Source organism: Lissotriton helveticus, chromosome 9 (assembly GCF_964261635.1).
Source record: "Lissotriton helveticus chromosome 9, aLisHel1.1, whole genome shotgun sequence".
NCBI lineage: Eukaryota > Metazoa > Chordata > Amphibia > Caudata > Salamandridae > Lissotriton > Lissotriton helveticus.
In genome coordinates, this window is record NC_136070.1 from 263394833 (window position 1) to 263413901 (window position 19069).

General features: G+C 43.7%; 1 protein-coding gene across 4 annotated transcripts in view; it reads left to right on the forward strand.

The window, feature by feature from the left end:
• The window catches only part of GPATCH2L (G-patch domain containing 2 like), a 297460-nt gene that overhangs the window by 110825 nt on the left and 167566 nt on the right, over window positions 1–19069 (forward strand). For all 4 annotated transcript variants that reach the window (XM_078659937.1, XM_078659938.1, XM_078659940.1 and 1 more), the window contains exon 3: window positions 12300–12364. In XM_078659937.1, the coding sequence (XP_078516063.1) occupies window positions 12300–12364 (65 nt within the window). The remainder of the gene's footprint in view (window positions 1–12299; window positions 12365–19069) is intronic.

Below are 19069 nucleotides of genomic sequence, written 5' to 3' on the forward strand. Positions count from 1 at the left end.
ACTCCCCCCTCCTCTCTTGATGGAACCCCCATCTCTGGTTGTCTGCTGCATAGGCACTCGATGGGTAGAAAAATGAAAGAGGTAAGGGCTGAATGAGGCTATCCTGGTCGTGGGAGGACCAGCTGCATATATAAGCAGCTGTCTTAGTATCTCTAAACCTAACCAGGATACAATCCCCTGCAATTGTTTTCCTATGATTACCTACCCAAGTAGCTCTCCGCACCATAAGAATCTCGGCTGTTATGCTAGGTGGGAGAGGTCTATATTTGGACAACCAATCGATGGCCTTATTTTTAAGGGAGGAGGCTGCCTCTGAGGTATTGGGTTTTAACTCAGGTACCCCAGCTAGTATTATTGTGTAAGGGGCTGCCTCGGGTGGAAGATTCACAGTTTTAGTTGGGGGGATATTTTTTTGTGTATTTGGTGGTGGTGGCTGGTCTTTCTGTGGTTGACTAGGGGTGGTATTATTAGCTTTAGAGTGTGTATTTGGAACGGGGAGGGCGGCTGGCAATGATTGGCGATTATTAGGCGCGACAGTGGTTTTCCCGTTCGGTTGTTGGGGAGTTTTATTTTGGTTTGTTTTATGTTGGGCATTTTGTGTGAAACCTATAGCTTTCTCCTTCAGTGTCGTTACTAGCTGAGGGGTCTTATCAGCTGGTGGATCCAACCCCCCTTTATTGCCCTTCTTTTCTGATTTTATAGAATCAGCCAGCTGGACTGTGGATTTTTCTATGTTGATCAGCCTCGCTTCTATTTTTATTAGGCGAGCTTCTAAGGGACTTAGGAGGGACCTGATAAGTGCGCCTATGTCCGCCAGTGTGATATCCTCACTAGAAGGATTCAGTATAAAATTATTAGACAAGGGTACTAGATCCGGTACTACCCTTTCGGCGGGTGGAGCCTCGTCTCCTTTCACCGGCAAGACACTCTTGGTGTTTTCCCCCCTCACAGGAGTTTTTTTTACAGTGTTGGACTTAGGGGTTTTTGGTTTCTTCCCCCCATGGTCGCCCCACCTCTCCCTCTTTTTGGGATGGCACCTTCCTTTGCCCCCCTTGTACGATCGGAGATGTTCTCACTTGGGATATCTGATGTGTCTTGGGGGGGTTAGAGATGACTATATGTGGTGTCTGTGTATTAGGAAGGGTCAGTAGGCTCATATCGTCAAGATCGGAGTTAGTGAGAGACTGGTTTGCCCCTGACACCCCCGCAGTGTAGTCGGTGAAGGTTCCCCCCCCCCCCCCCTCCGGTGTTTTAGCTAGGGCAAGCGGACCCAATGAGGACCTCCGCACCCAGTCGATTTCCTGGGAGATCTGTCGTTCAAGTACTTCGAAATCTTCTATCAAGAGTGCGCCGGCCTTAACAAAATAATTGTCAATTGTACCTTGGGCTGCTCCTGCCGCAGCCGTAGATGATTTGCTTCTAGTTTCTCGCGTAGACATTCCCAGTTTCAGGAAACCCAATGGTCTGCTCTAGCAAATCGGGTGTGCTTGTCCGGGCAGGGGGGGGGTTGCCCATCCTCCCTCGTCCTCGAACGGCCTCAAACGGCCCGCTCTTTGCCCGGTCTTCGCCCGCGCTTCCGTCCGCGCGCGTCCCGCGATCGCGTCAGGGGGCTGGGTTAAGTAGGAGGAGGGGGGCGGGAAGAGGCACCAGGTGCGCGCGATGTCCTGGCGCAAGCACCTCTGGTCCTCGCAGTCCCGCTCCCGGTGTCAGAGGCGTAGGCTCTCCCCACAGCAGCACCCAGCAAAGTTGGTAACCGTGCACACGGGCTCCCAGGTTACAGGTCAAAGTTCCACCGGACAATGGCAGGTCCGAGCAGGGAAGTCTCTGAAACGCGTGTTTAGTCCACGACTACGAGCGGCTCCCGCGAAGCGGGGGCCGCGAGCCGTTATGTAGCCCACAGGGAGGAGGGGGCGGGAAGAGGCACCAGGTGCGCGCGATGTCCTGGCGCAAGCACCTCTGTTCCTCGCAGTCCCGCTCCCGGTGTCAGAGGCGTAGGCTCTCCCCACAGCAGCACCCAGCAAAGTTGGTAACCGAGCACACGGGCTCCCAGGTTACAGGTCAAAGTTCCACCGGACAATGGCAGGTCAGAGCAGGGAAGTCTCTGAAACGCTTGTTTAGTCCACGACTACGAGCGGCTCCCGCGAGTCGTTATGTAGCCCACAGGGAGGAGGGGGCGGGAAGAGGCACCAGGTGCGCGCGATGTCCTGGCGCAAGCACCTCTGGTCCTCGCAGTCCCGCTCCCGGTGTCAGAGGCATAGGCTCTCCCCACAGCAGCACCCAGCAAAGTTGGTAACCGAGCACACGGGCTCCCAGGTTACAGGTCAAAGTTCCACCGGACAATGGCAGGTCAGAGCAGGGAAGTCTCTGAAACGCGTGTTTAGTCCACGACTACGAGCGGTATCCTTTTTCTTAGGTACTAAAGTAATTAATCTCCAATGGCTAACTTTTGTTTTAAAAAATTTCATTAAGTATGATGGGATAATCTTTCTGATAAATATTTGTAGAATTCAGAGATTAAACCATCAACAATGGTTATTTCCCATTCAGTTTTGTATCATACTTTATTTGCATTTCATGTACACATTTCTCAATTAGCATCCAGTAGCACTTTCCACTTCCCAGAACCACTGTTTATACATTTATGATATGCTAGAGAACCAATGCAATATGTTCTAATTCCCTGTACTTCTAGGCCCTTTAGACATTTTTTCACAGGAGCTCATCCAGTTTGGACATATTTTCCTGTTCCTATTTGGGCATCTATGACTGTATACATTGATTTCTCTTTTTTTTGGATTTCTCAATATTACAGCAGCCCTCTACTCCTGTATTCCTCCTGGTAATGCTTGGTGCATCTACTTGTCTCCATTTCTAAGCTGCTTTCCTTTTTTACCAGTATCGGGTGCAATCCCAAGAAGCCGCGTTTGTATGTGTTGTAACCTTAACCTCTAACATATTCAGAAGTGCCAATCGGATCAAGAGTGTGAACGGTTTGCCACTTCTTTGGACATTTGGAGCATTTCAACCCCATACAGTATGAAAACATTCTCCCTTCTCTGTCAGCGTTTAAGGCATGTAGGAGAAGTGCCTCTCTTCATAGAGATTCCTAATCTCAAATATTCAATCTCAATTTAATCGCGATGAGTAGGAGCATCAGTTTTTTCTTTAGAGAGAATAGGAACATTACATTTTTCAAGAAAAGCCGTTCAATTAATCCACTAAAACCACGGTTTGAGTATTATACTATTTGCTATGACATGAAGCAAATGCATCAGTAATGTTATCCTTTGTCATAAGTATTTTCTCTGAATCTTTAATTACAGAACACACCCTCCTGAAAGCCTCTGTTTTTTAAATCTACATGTTAATGATTTTCCACTTCTATCATCCTGAAGCCAAAAAGTTTGCCAGGCAAACCAAAAATATATGCCTTTTGGCTTCAATATTCAATAATTGATTTAGGGCCAGAGGTACGACCCTTTTTTGCGCTCGCAAACGGGCGACTGCAAAAAAGAATCCTGGCATGTACAAATGCTATTTTGCGAGTCACTGACTCGCAAAATAACGTTTGCGACTCTCGCTATTAGAAAGGGGCGTCCCTTCTTAATAGCGAGTTCCAATGTCATTTACTATTGTTTTGAGACTGCATTTGCGGCCGCAAAACACTCGCAGTTTACCACCTACTTCAAGTAGGCGGTAAACCATTCGCCAACGGGAAGGAGTCCCCAGGTGTGCGAAAATATACTTTAAGAGCAGGCAGAGGTCATTTTCTTTTTATCAACACACCCTGTTTTCCTTTAAGGAAAACGGGATGCATTTAAAAAAAAATAATAATTAAAAAAAACTGCTTAATTTAAAAAGCAGTCAGACAGGGTGGCCTCCTGACCCCAGCAGGCCACCATCACTGGGAAAGCTAACCATTCCCAATGAGTTTGCAAATTGCGCTTACCTCATGAATGTTAATGAGGCATGCAATTTGCGACCCCATTGGGAATCGCAAACAGTGTCTGAGACGCTGTTGTACATTCTTTTTTGCAAGTTGCAAATTGCGAGTCGCAAATCAACGCAATTTGCAACTTGCAAAAGTGAATGGTTGTACATCTGGCCCTCAGTTCCACCCTGCTTCTCTCAAGATCAGTCAGCCACATCAGACCTTCTCAAGAGCAAAGGTCTGTCTCCATTTTTAGGTCTCGCCTAGGCAGCGATTGTACTGTCTCTGCAAGAAATGCTTTATTCAGAACATGGGCTTTAAGCTCCACCCATCTTCTGCCCATTTTTAGGTTTCGCCTGGCGTTTACTGCGCAAGCGAAAACTTTTGTTTAGAAGTATGGAGCTTTCTCCCGCCTCTGTCTTCCATTGGCTAGCTCCATAAATGGAGGCTAGCCATTGGAAGACAGATCTGCCCGTCATTGCCGGAGCAGATTCGTGGGCGTTCCTGCGATTTTTACTCATCCCACCCCTTTCCCTACGTCATGCGGCGGTGGGCAGTGTTTTTTTTCTTTCTTTTTCAAGCCATGTTTTTGTCATTTGGTTGCCTGTGGTCTCCGTGTTATGTCGTGCTTGGCTCGTGGCGGTCGTCTCCGTCTTCCGTCTTTGCCCGGTATGTATGCTCCGGTTATCGTGCGTGGCTGTCGTCTTTGTGCCTGTGCTCTGGTTTTCGTGCGTGGCTGTCGTTTTTGTGCCTGTGATCACCGTGTTATGTTGTGCGTGGCTGCTTTCAGGAGCTACTCGGCTCCGCTGGCCTCCCCCCCTTCTCTCTGCCCTCCTCCTTCTTTCTTCTGTGATTTCTAATTAGGGCTAACCGTTGTAAAGCGCCTTGAAAACCTCCATGCTGTTGTGTGGTACATGACTCATGATGCATTCTCAACAGATCCGAAGCCTTCGTTGAAATGGCACTCCAAGATGGAACCAGAGAATACTTTTCAACTCCATGAAGAAACAAAATTTGGTGTTATATGGACAATGCCCCTTCCTGCCTAGTGGACTATACACAGCTGCATTACTGTGCCGAGGTCGAGTGTTTTTGGAACCCTGTCAGATCCTCCTCTTGCCTGAATGATATTTGCGGAGACGGATCTCCACTAGGGATCTCCTTGCTCTTCATATGTCCTGACATCCTGCCAATTACAAATGCTCCGCATGTGCAGCTGTCCTTGGAAGTCCACTGCTCAGCGCAGCTGGGTAGGAGACGGAAGAAGGAACAGGCTTATCCCTTTGAACCTTCAGTCGTGTGTGGTGGGTACCAATGTTGTTCATGGTTTTCGTTCCTATCCACAGATTGTACTATAACAGAAATGTTCACCACTATTGATAGGTGACACTTGGCTTCTCCACTATAACAGAAATGTTCACCACTATTGATAGGTGACACTTGGCTTCTCCACTTGCCAATCTGCTCAGTTTAAGGGTTATTCTTGTAGTCAGTGTTTTAGTTCTGGTACCTATATTAGAGATAAGATCGGTACATATCCAGGGATGACTTTTGTGAGTTCTACCTTTTGAAAGTTATTCTCAAGCTGCCCAGTTTGCTGCAGGTCTCATCGAGGCACCATAACACTTGAGCTTTCTCTTGATCTGTCAATATCCCTTTGGGTTGAAATTTTGAAGAATATGACAAAAATTGTGTGCTGATATAGGAGCGATTGCTGTTGCCCATATATCTATTTGTAGTGCTGCTTTGATTTTCATGGTCGGTTCTCTAGAGAATGATATACTCAAAAATTGAACGTGAGTAGCAAGTATAGGAATTTCATATCGTGTTTGTAGTGAAGGGTGTTCAAAGGGTGATATTGTCTGTGTGTTTTATCGTGATTGTGGCACAACTCATTTAGAACCACCAGCCAGTCTCATACCTCATTTGAAGTATCCGTTAGATGGCTATACCCCAAGATTGTTTGAGGGTTCTTTAATTCATTTGGGTGAAAATAACACTCGGACAAGCTGGTCAAGATAACATACACTCCATATAGTACCTTAAAGCCCCTTGTTTATATATATATATATATATATATGCACACTCATTTACTATGAAGATCTAAAGCGTCTTACAGATTTACCACTGGAAGTTGCCTTGTTACAGCTTACCCACTCCATTGGCTGCAGAAAGTCTTTATTTGGTGGTTACATGCTAAACAAATCCAAAACCACTGTAATTAAACAATTTTATTTTTCTTGCTGTGAACTGAAGGTGCCCCAGGGGTATGTAATTAGTGAGGTGTAGCACAGATGTGGGATAGGCACACTGTCATATTCCATAATGATGACTGTGTGTGTGTCTGGTAGTAATTGCTGTCTGCTGAGCTCGTCCGTAGGGTACAATAGTTATCACATTTGCGAGAGATTAAGCTATTGGCAATGTAAATGACAATGCCATTTATTTATCTGTTTTCAAAACCAACACATAAATACAAATTTTGCCATTTACAATGCCAATAGCTCTAACTTCTCCAAAGGCGAAACAGTTGCATTGTAAATGCTTGTTTTAATTGGCTCCTTTGACTGCCTTTTGAAAATGCTTCTTTTTCGTCGGTTAAGTTTTTTAGTAGTCCCTCTTTTTCTAGTTTTGTAACCTCCCATGAGTTCTTCCCATGTTACATGTGACCTTTCTCAGTACGTTTTACTTACAGTTTCTGAACACTCGTTTGTTGTAGCTGGCGTTGGAGGCATGACAGCTACGCACTTCCCCGACATGTTGTTCGTGTAATTTGATTAGTGCAAGTAAGAGTTCTTGCAAGCCAACCTGCTATGTTTTATTTTTGCAGTGTGGCACACTGCGCTTCATCTTTAACATGGCGGCCGTACACTTTTCTTTTCTGCTGCGCAGCTTGCCCAGCTAACCTTTTAAAACGTTATCTGATTTTTTTTTCTACAAAAACTATGCCGTAATTTGTTTTGTGCTGGTTATGTGAGTGTTTAAAATGGTTAACTTTGGAGGTCTAGTTACCGTTTGTATGCTTCCATGTTATCTTCCCATTTACTTTGACTAAAATGGCCACCTCATTTCTTTCTCCACGTGGGTCCTAGTGACGATCATGACCCCACCCCCCTGTCCAAACTGAACTTCTGCCTCTTTCCTCTCCTCATAAACTTGCTGCTTTACTCAGCTCTGGAATGACTGCAGAGACTGTTTTTGTACTTTTCATCTGAAACCAGATTATTAACATGGTAAGCGGCTCAGTCTTAGGACTTGTATGAGCATTTATGAATGCAAACCGGCAGCGGTTCTTGGGTTTCAAAGGTATAAACTGACTTCCCGAATTAAACCTGGGAATCATGTTTTGTTTGAACTTTGCGCTGTTATTAAGGGTCTACTCTATATGTTGTAGAATGTAGCTTGTAACCTATGGTGGACGTTTTCAGGTTTTTGGTTTCTATGCTTGACTCACATAATTAGAGCAGTTTCATAATATTTACCTTTTTTGTTTACCTGCTTTACTAAAATAGAGTGGTATGCAATTATCTTCGATTCCTTGGCGAGTACTACAGACGTTTGTGACTCCTGACTCTTTGATCTCTGAATCAGAGGATATTGGACTTTTTTTTACTTTGGTGAATTTCTTCCTTTTTTTACAAGCGTACATAACTTTCATCCTCATGATTGGGTTTTCTGATGGTATTTATACCTTTGCAAACAAAAAAAATAAGTGAATGCGAGACCGGTTGCAAATGCTTGTTTCAGTTTTTTTGTCTAGTATTCTTGCTTCCGCTATATGTAAAAAAAAAATTTAAAAATGAGGAAAATAGATAATTTTTCTTTTACTGGCGATGATGCTTTCCAGCATACAAACTTAGCATCCAGTCATCAACTGTATCCTTGTTGACAATTACAGGGTGATCTACTTCTTTCTTTAGTCTATCATTAAACTAAAGTGCCGAAATCATGTGTATGACCAGAGATTATATTCTCTCCAAATTCACAATGTTTTTTTAATTTCTGCAATTCTTTTGTTCGTAACAACCGTTTCTTGGAATGTAGTATGCACAAAAGAAAAACCTGCATAATCTCTTTTAAATAGATGTATACACCAAAGTTTTACCACAGGTTTATCATGGTGGTTTTCCATGCAATACGTAGCACTTCGGATAACAATTGTATACATTTTGTAGACCCCCCAAAAAACCTGAATCCGTGCACAGGCTTATATTTTTAGCGATATTTATAGAAACCTGTTCAGTTATGCTATCAGGTGCTACAATAGACCCTTTATCTTGTCTTAACCTTAAAAACCTTAACGATCATACATGACCATGTTTTGCCAATCACAACTGATGCCCCTCCTGACTTTTTATGGACTATATAAGTGGAGATTCCTATAGTGAACTTCTTGTTCACAGTATACTCCTATGTTTGTGGTTTTGGTATAGTCTGCTTCAGCTGTCTCCATAACCCATACTCCACAGAGCTAATCATTGCTTAAGATTACTTTCTTGTCGGTTATAGTTGCCCTGCTGCTATTTGTTGTTTTATTCCATTTTTTTGTTTGACTTTGACCCACCCCCTTATCAGGCCAATTTGTTGGTTTTGCCATTCTTCGACTGGCCATTTACCCTGTTCCGAATACAGCATTGCAACTAAGGAAACCGTCTCATTTAAACACCACCAGTTTGCTACATTTCAGTACCACCTAGTGGTCACCCCAAACAAATCGCAGCAGAAATATGGACAAAACAAAATTGATCATGGCAGACATTAAAAGCTACTGTTGCTACTTTATTATATAGGTGAGTTTCTTGGGGGAATATCTCACCAGCCTTTTTCTGAGTCTTAACACCTTTCACTTCTTTATTGAGTTATTGTAGATTTTAACATTAAAGGAAATGTGCTTATTCACCCATCCTCCATACCAAATAACCTATTTTTCTCAATTCAAAAAAGATCCCAGGCAGCATAACCGGATGTGTGTGTATGTATGTGTGTATATATGTGTGTGTGTGTATATATGTGTGTGTGTGTGTGTGTATATATCTATATATCTCCAGTCTCAAAGGTAGCCCCTAATGAGAGAAGCCAACCGGCAGTATAGTAATCTGTTTATTCAGGCGTCAATCTTGCAAACAGGCAGCAGGGCACCAGTTCGATTTCCAGTCATTATTTCGCAAGGCAGAACCAGACGCGTTTCGTGGAATGGAATCCCCTTCTTCAATGGTAGCTTGCTGCAAACAGATGGATAAAATCACGCACCTTTTTGTTTGAAAGTCCCCGCCCATGTGGGCGTGGCCGCTCACTTGGCCTCCTGGATCTTGTAGTGCGTGATTTAACCCCTTCCATGCTGGGCCGATTCTGCTCCCGTGCTGAAGATTTCAGCGCGGGTGCGGTCATGGCGGCCCCCAGCCGTCATCAGCACACGAGCACTGTAGTGCATGACGGCTGGGGGCCGTCATCAGCATGCAAGGGGTTAATGAACCTCAAGTGGGTCCATCTGTACAAGATTTGCGTCTGGTTCTGCCTTGCGAAATAATGACTGGAAAGCGAACCTGATGCCTGAATAAGCAGATTACTATACTGCCGGTTGGCTTCTCTTATTAGGGGCTAACACTGAGACTGGATGTTTAGCGGCTGAGTCTGGCCGCGAGAGAAGCTCACCACTGGTATGTGGGCCTGGGAGATCGCCACGACGGTGATTTCCGTGTGACAGGGGGCAGTGTCTATGGCGTTTGCTACAAAGCGGGATACAGACAAAAGGCGCAAGACTTTGATTCCACCCACTGGGGCATCATAACGTTTTTTAATTCTTGTACAGATGGACTCACTTGAGTTTCATTAAATCACACACTACAAGATCCAGGAGGCCAAGTGAGCGGCCACGCTCACATGGGCGGGGACTTTCAAACAAAAAGGTGCGTGATTTTATCCATCTATTTGCAGCAAGCTACTATTGAAGAAGGGGATTCCATTCCCAGAAACGCGTCTGGTTCTGCCTTGCGAAATAATCGAACCTGTGCCCTGCTGCCTGTTTGCAAGTTTGACGCCTGAATTAAACAGATTACTATACTGCCGGTTGGCTTCTCTCATTAGGGGCTACCTTTGAGTGTATATATATATATATATATATATATATATATATATATATATATATATATATATATATATATATATATATATATATATATGTATGTATGTATGTATGTATGTATATATCCCAACGTAAAGTTTTGACCTTCTTGAAACGAGCCTCACAACAGGTAGGTCTGAATCAACGCTTTTATTGATGGGAGCTGCAATGTCCTGTTTAAAACAAACATCCAAATAAACGTCCTTCTGCCGACGCGTTTCGTGCACTCTCTGCGCTTCTTCTTGGGCGGACTGTTTGGAAAGCAATCTGCAAGTTGCAGCACCTGTTATACACGTGACTCCTCCGAGTGGATTACATCTGGCGCACTGCCTTCTGGTCAACAGAGTGCTGTAGCAATACTCTTCAAGTGAATCTGCTAGAATGCTTTGACAAAATGAAACTGGTATGAATGTCCCCAGCGGGTTGATGCAGGTTTCAAAACAAGGAGGTTACACCATCCAACTTCCATCGCGCACCTTCCTGTCCTGTACCGCTGACGTGATTAAGCGCCAGCCAGTGCCGTAGAACCCGGCGGGGCTCCTCTCGCGGCTGGTCTAGCCGCAAATATCCCAACGTAAAGTTTTGACCTTCGTGAAACGAGCCTCACAACAGGTAGGTCTGAGTCAACGCTTTTATTGATGGGAGCTGCAACGTCCTGTTTAAAACAAACATCCAAATAAACGTCCTTCTGCCGACGCGTTTCGTGCACTCTGCACTTCTTCTTGGGCGGACTGTTTGGAAAGCAATCTGCAAGTTGCAGCACCTGTTATACACGTGACTCCTCCGAGTGGATTACATCTGGCGCACTGCCTTCTGGTCAACAGAGTGCTGTAGCAATACTCTTCAAGTGAATCTGCTAGAATGCTTTGACAAAATGAAACTGGTATGAATGTCCCCAGTGGGTTGATGCAGGTTTCAAAACAAGGAGGTTACACCATCCGACTTCCATTGCGCACCTTCCTGTCCTGTACCGCTGATGTGATTAAGCGCCAGCCAGTGCCGTAGAACCCAGCGGGGCTCCTCTCGCGGCTGGTCTAGCCGTCAATAAAAGCGTTGATTCAGACCTACCTGTTGTGAGGCTCGTTTCACGAAGGTCAAAACTTTACGTTGGGATATTTGCGGCTAGACCAGCCGCGAGAGGAGCCCCGCCGGGTTCTACGGCACTGGCTGGCGCTTAATCATGAAGGTCAAAACTTTACGTTGGGATATATATATATATATATATATATATATATATATATATATATATATATATATATATATATATATATATATATATATATAGTATATTAGTGTATATATAATTTAGAGTGCTGTAAGCAAGATATTGTTTTTAAAAAAAACAGCTTTCCTACGAGGAGCAGAGGAATGTTGGGGCATACAGTCTTTGCAGAGTGGCCACAGTGCTTTCTCCAATGAGAGTATAGCCAAGATGTGTCCTCCAATGAAAGCGAGGCAACATGCTTATGAATGTGTACAAGATCTCTGGAATCATTAGCATTTGAAAAAGGCACAGTTGCCAAAACGTGTTATGATGCTTGGAATAAATGTGATCTTGTAGCCCCGCTGAGTGCCCTAATATATTCTATATATCTTGCATTGCAATATCTCCTCCAAACAATTGCTTTGAAACTTCTTCTCACCCACCAAAATCGAAGTAGGTAAGTCTCAGAAGTGAAACCTACCCTGTTAGCCACCATAAGTTTATAGAAGTTCTACGTAGGAAGGAACATACAATGCAAAACATGATAGACTTAGTCAAGAAATGAAAGAACATTGACGGGTTCCTTGCCATTCGTGCTCGGTTCACATAGAAAGGAAAACAGGTCTCTAATGACGGCAAGGAAATGTTATGGTCCAATTTCCATTTGTTGCATCTATCTGTCTTTAATGAACTAACCTTGTGTTTGCATGTTTTAGCACAAACCCAGACCTATTGGTTTTGCTACTGCTCGTTTATACATCCTATTACCCCTAGTCGTCAGCTGGATGAACGTCCTACTCTGAGACTAAAGACTACTCATTGTGAAGGTACCTTGCCTAATGTAAGGTGAACAGAATAAACTTAAAGGCTATATACACCTGTTGAAATATCGTATCATATAGTGGTGTTGAACTTTACATGGAATGCAACACCCCATTAACAGGTGCTGCACAAGTCCGGAAGCCAGCTGTTGGAGCTGTTGACATTATTAACAATGGTGTGGGGGTAACACATGTTTATGCTTGTCTCTCTCTTGTTTGCAGTGAAACCAGCAGTGTTTGCAGTAGCAGTGATACCGGTCTCTTCACAAATGATGAAGGCAGACAAGGTAATGGGCAGACAAGACCTTCCCCATGGCACTTGGTAATAGGATTTTGAGGAGATGCATGCTTTTGGGGAAGCAAAACTCTGAATATTTGAATGATAGTGTAAAAAGTATACAGTTTGTATATAACTTACTCCAGATTGATTTATATTAGTGATTATGCCATGGCCAGCCGGTCATTCTGATGAATAGTAGGTCTTATTTTATGCATTAAACATCAAGTGAAACAAACCTTTCAAACATATGGTTGGGAAAGATAACTTGGGCTCTGCATTGTAGAGATTTGCAAAGTGAAACTTGAGCTTAAAATGTTTGCAAAGTCTGAGAGAACTTGATAAATATGCCACATTCGCCTTATAACCTGGGAACGTTTTGTAGTCCCCTTTCTTGCTCAAGAACTCAGAGTATTTGGCGCCCCCCACCTAACCCAAGGGACAGGGGTGTAATAGGTGGCTCCCCTCCGAATAAGGGTGATGAGATATTTTCTGCCCCCCCTCCACCTCCCCCCCCCCCCCCCCCCCCCAATTTAAAAAAGGTTGTGGGGGTATTATTACTGACGACAAATGGTGTTGAGTGAGCACTGCTTTCGGGCTATTGTTAGATGGCTCTTGTATGTTTCGGTTTTGTAAGGACCAGAATTCCCTTCCCTGCTTTCGGGCAAGGGCGAAAAATGGGGAAGGACACACAATGTACTAAACAAAATTAGAGAGCGAAGGGATTTTATCCACCTGGGTGGACGGAAGGGTACTCCCGATCCCCTGGTTTGGTAGCTGTATAACAAAATAATGAGTACCACCAAAGATAAGGCTAGGAAACCAATATCGGTGGGATGAGACTCTAATGTAAAAAAAGAAGTCCTCCTTTGTTTTTAAGGAACCCCTCACTCACCGACCTGGTCGGTGACATGCTTCATCATCGGGGCCACCTTGACAGCCGAGTGCCATCAAGGTGTGCTGCGACACCTGAGATACAGTGGAGCGGGTATGTGAGTGATGAATGTAAAAGAAAAAAAGTCAGTGAGTTAAAAATTGTCCTGGTATGACTTATCCAAAAATTATTTATTCTAAGACTACTGGACAATGTTAAAAACAGTGTATGTCGATACAATGAAGGCTCAATTAAGACCAAATGTATCTGTGGTATGTGTTAGGTCTACATGTTTCAAACCAACAGGGGAGTTACCGGTTTTTCTTCAGGACCAAAAAATTAAAAGGAAATGGGTGGTCAGGGTACACTAACACCCTGCCATACCTGCAGTCCTTTCAGGACCCAAATTAGACAATTGCTAAGTGGGTAAAGATAAATGTAACCCAGAAGTGGCTACATTAAAAGGCAAAAAAACCTGTGAAGAAAGAGAGGATCATAAGTCATAAAAGCTGATTACATGCCTGCAACGTAGTGAAGTGACGTAGTCCGCTCTGTCTGTGAATCATCCCACATTCAGTTAAGGCGAATTATCCATAGTGTGGTGTATCAGCATTATTTCTGAGTGGAAGTTTTTAGGTTCTAAAAGGACACACATATCAATATAGGTGTGAAGGTGAACACGCATATATATTTCTATTTTTATTAGCCAGTCTGTCACAAGCCAGGTAGTGCGTGCCAAAGTCATGACTATATATTAATAGTGCCAGGGATTACCGACGTGATAATAGTTCAACTTGATCCAAAATTACATACAATACAAGACAAACGACACACTAAAAACACACTGCCAGAATATTTAAAAACGCTCACTCCTCAATGGGGGAATATTGGCTGCACGGGGATTGAGGTGAGAGGTCACAAAGCTCGAAACGTATTCTGTGAATTTAAAGAGAAAGGGGAACAGATCAGTTTGTCATCCGGCAGAATATACCGCATTGTTCTCCCTCTTTTCTAATGGAAAGGCAAGGAAACTGGCACGTTTCCTAATATACAATCTCTACTTACAGTTTCTGATGTCAGAAATCGACCATCAACCTATGCCGCCCCTCCGCGCACCCGTGAGGAGGCAAAAGCAGCGCCGGAGTTAAAGGCAGCCGCCATTGGGGGCGTGGCGGGCGTGGTTAGTGTTGCGTACTGACGCCACGTGGCCACGTGATCGTAGTACGGTGGCCCGCTAGGGAAGAAGGACGGTTGTCCGAGGAACGCAGGTAAACAAACCTCCGTTCCGTGTGAAAATACTGGCCAGTCCTAATGAAAATATCACAAGAACATGCGAGGAATATTTTACAAAGGGTCACGCATGAAGTGTTACAGAAGGGAAAAGGGGCCCCATTATTGACTTAGTGTTCAGTTGATCGAGATCGGGGCAGACATTAGGGATCATCGCAAAGGAGTGTTTAGATGCACCTGTATAAATGTAGGATTACTCTCTAAGTTCGAGGCTTGGCAATAGAATGGAATAAATCTAAACACAGAAGTGCATTGGAATTAAGGTGCTATGTCCAGAACAGAACCTGATGGATTCTGTACAACAGTGTCACTTCATGAAGGAATTCTTTATCATGATCTAGCTTGGAAAATACTAGTACTGAGGGTTAGATGGAATGCTCAGGAAAGTACAGATGCCCATGGTATATTGTCATTCAGACCATGTTTATGGGTAGATAGTCTGTATACCCATCTCTGCTCCTTCTCATATAGGCGTTTTTGTATGTTTGGTCCCGGAGTTACTTGCTCAATGATAGTCCAGAACATATCATTAGGTGTATGGCCTTTCTCAAGAAAATGGTCAGTCAATCGGGTCGCATTTTTCTTGCAGCATATGGTGCTGCGATGTTCACATATCCTCTGTTTGACCTTTCGAGTTGTCATCCCGATGTACCGTTTCTTACAAGTGCATTCGATCAGGTATACTACATTTTCACTGTTGCAGTTGGTATGTGCAATTTGTCTCCAGGTCTTCCCAATTTCTAAGTCTAGAGTTTTTGTGTTCCTGGTTAAATGGCACACACTGCAATTTCCGCAACGATAATGACCGGTTACATCAGGTAGACCCCAAACCCTGGTAATGGATGGTGCGGTAGGAGCCATTTTCGTTTTTGGTCTGGTGTTAACAAGGGTGTCTTTTAAGCTCTGTGACTTCTTGAAAGAAAACAAAGGTTTTTCCCAGTGTAGATTGCCAGTGTTTATGATATTCCAATGTTTATTTATACTCCTGGTCATCTGGTTTGATATTGAATTGAACGGTGTCACACATGTTAGAGGTATTTCCTCATCGGTTCTGGTCTTTTCTTCAAGGAGTGCCTCCCTGGGCTGGTTCCTGGCCCTCTTTTGGCATTTTTTCACTATCTTCTCAGGGTATCCACGGTTCTCTAGTTTTACAGATAGGTCCTCTGCCTGTTTCTTGTAATCAGATAGTTTGCTGCAGTTTCTGCGCAGTCTCAAAAATTGCCCATAGGGTAGGTTTTCCCTTAATGGTCGAGGGTGGAAACTTTCAAACCTTAAGAGGTTGTTCTTTGAGGTCGGTTTGTAATGAGTTCTTGTCTCCAGACGATTGCCTTCTTTGCTTATTACTACGTCGAGAAAAACAATTTCCTCTTTGTCGTAGCAACTCGTGAACCTGAGGTTGTTGTCACAGGAATTAATCCAAGCGATGAATTGCTCAAGGAGTTCAGTCGGTCCTTGCCAAATGGCAAGGACGTCATCAATGTAACGCCTCCAAAAAGTCAGATTCTCGCGAAATGGGTTTGTGTTGTTCAGAATAAATTTGTTTTCGAAGTCATACACGTACATACCAGCTATGCTAGGAGCAAAGACGCTGCCCATTGAGGTGCCCCCAGTCTGTAAGAATAATGTTCCCTCAAATTCAAAATAATTGCGTTTGAGGGCCAAAGTGGCACATTCCAAAATGAAAGCCCTGGGAGTGTGAAAAGGCCAGTCTGCATTCTCCAGGGAATTGCCCAGGACTCGGATGGTATCGTCCTGGGGTATGCTTGTGTACAAGCTTTCAATATCCAAACTTAGTAACACAGTGTCTTCATCAACTTCCACGTTCTGTAACAGATTTAGTAAGCACTTTGTGTCTTGCAGATAAGTGGTTGACTTCTGTACAATAGTCTTAAGGAAAAAATCGCAGAACCTATTATTATTATTATTATAATTACACTTGTTAAGCGCACAGCTACCCGGAGGTTTCCCGGCGCGAAGGCAGACAGAAAGGCATACAAGATGAGAGGAGCATCAGACCAGCAGACTACGTATTAAAGAGCCAAGTCTTGATTCCTTTACGGAAAGTCAAGAAGCACATTTCAGAACGCAGAGAGAGGTTCTAACAGGGAGCCAATGCCAGAGACAATTGGACGTCCTGGGGGGGGGGTAATCTACCCTTATGCATCTTTGGTAAGATGTAGAAATAGGGGATTTTTCCTTCAGTAGTACATAAGTAGTCCGCTTCTTGTTTAGATATAGCACCATTGGATTCCGCAATTTCAACTAATTGACAGATTTCAGCTTTCAGATCACTCGTGGGATCAGTGTTTAAAACTTGGTAGTTTTTTCTGTCGCTGAGGAGTCGGACACATTCCTCGCGGTAGGCAGTCATATCCATAACTACTAGTCCGCCACCTTTGTCAGCTGGTTTTATTATAGTCGTTTCACAAGCGCATAATTCTTTCAAGGCTGTTCTTTCTACATTGCTTAGGTTCTGGAAATGGGAGGATGCTTGCATCTTTTCCACATCATTATAGACAGCTTGTTCAAAAGTCATTAGTTCAACTGGTGTGGTGTGTGGAGGTGGCATAAAGGTGGATTTCAATCTCAATCCACTCTCCTTTTCCACTTCACAATCTCTTGATTGGCCTTGTTTCTCAAAATAGGCTTTTAACCTTAGTTTTCTGAAAAAATTGGCCAACTCACAATGTAACTGGAATTTATCCAAACGGGCTGTGGGGACATAACCAAGTCCTTTGTTAAGAACGTTCTCTTCAATGGTTGTTAGTGGTCTTGAAGACAAATTGGTGACTAAGGTTTCGCACTGCTCGTGCCTGCCTTGCTCTTCGTTCTGTTGCTCACTGGGTCGTCTTCCTCCCAGTGTACTTGGTTGGGTTGTCTGTTTTTTCCTCTACCCCTTCTGCCCCTTTGAAAAAAAGGGGGGCGAAACTGATTTTGATGGAAAGGGGGGGGTTGGAAATGTGGCTGAAAAGGAGGTTGCCATCCATACATTTGGAAATTTGCTGTTTGGTTAAAAGGATCTTGGAACATGGGGGGATTGAATCCAGGCCAGAAGTTTCCTTGCCCTCTTCTCCCTCCTCTTCCCCTCTGCTTGTTAACACTGGTGTTAGACCCATTGCTACTGCCTGACGAAAAGCTTGATGCGTCAGGGTCAGATGTAGACTTTTCAGGTGGTTTGTAATCCGGGTCAGAGTAGGGGTATGTCTTAACAAATGAAAATCTTTTCAAGTCTTTTTGGAATTTCGTGACTTTTTGTTGGGTCAGGTTGTCTTTGTATTCAGTTATTTCCTTATTTATTTCATCGAGTCTCCTTTTATATCCAGTTATACTCGTCTTTATATGTGTTTCTGTCTTTTGAATTTCGATTTGGATAGTTTCTGACAATCTTAGGGCTGTTTTTAATATTAATACAACCCAATCGTGCGTGCAATGCCAGGCTATTAAAGCCCAGTCCTTTCTGAATTGCGCATCGTTTAGGAAAATCCGTGGGGCATTTGTAACCAGAAGGCCCTTAGGGGCCATGTTGTTTGTAACATATTCTTTCAGGATGGTACCATGAAGTATTGTTCTTATACGTTCCCTTTTCATTTCTGTGAGTTTTTCCCAATCGCTTGTTTGTGATATTGTCTGGGAGATGCTTGCGACTGCAAAACCAGAGATTTCGCCGAAGATGGCATCTATCTCCTCTGTGGAGTACGTGAGGCCTTGGTTTTCTCCCATGTTGAGCAAAAAATGTGTGTATGTGAGGTGTCTGAAGGGATGGACTAAGGATCAAAGAAGGACAGATTAAACTCTCGCAGCTGTACGCTGCCAAGGTATGTACTAAACAAAATTAGAGAGCGAAGGGATTTTATCCACCTGGGTGGACGGAAGGGTACTCCCGATCCCCTGGTTTGGTAGCTGTATAACAAAATAAGGAGTACCACCAAAGATAAGGCTAGGAAACCAATATCGGTGGGATGAGACTCTAATGTAAAAAAAGAAGAAGTCCTCCTTTGTTTTTAAGGAACCCCTCACTCACCGACCTGGTCGGTGACATGCTTCATCATCGGGGCCACCTTGACAGCCGAGTGCCATCAAGGTGTGCTGCGACACCTGAGATACAGTGGAGCGGGTATGTGAGTGATGAATGTAAAAGAAAAAAAGTCAGTGAGTTAAAAATTGTCCTGGTATGACTTATCCAAAAATTATTTATTCTAAGACTACTGGACAATGTTAAAAACAGTGTATGTCGATACAATGAAGGCTCAATTAAGACCAAATGTATCTGTGGTATGTGTTAGGTCTACATGTTTCAAACCAACAGGGGAGTTACCGGTTTTTCTTCAGGACCAAAACATTAAAAGGAAATGGGTGGTCAGGGTACACTAACACCCTGCCATACCTGCAATCCTTTCAGGACCCAAATTAGACAATTGCTAAGTGGGTAAAGATAAATGTAACCCAGAAGTGGTTACTTTAAAAGGCAAAAAAACCTGTGAAGAAAGAGAGGATCATAAGTCATAAAAGCTGATTACATGCCTGCAACGTAGTGAAGTGACGTAGTCCGCT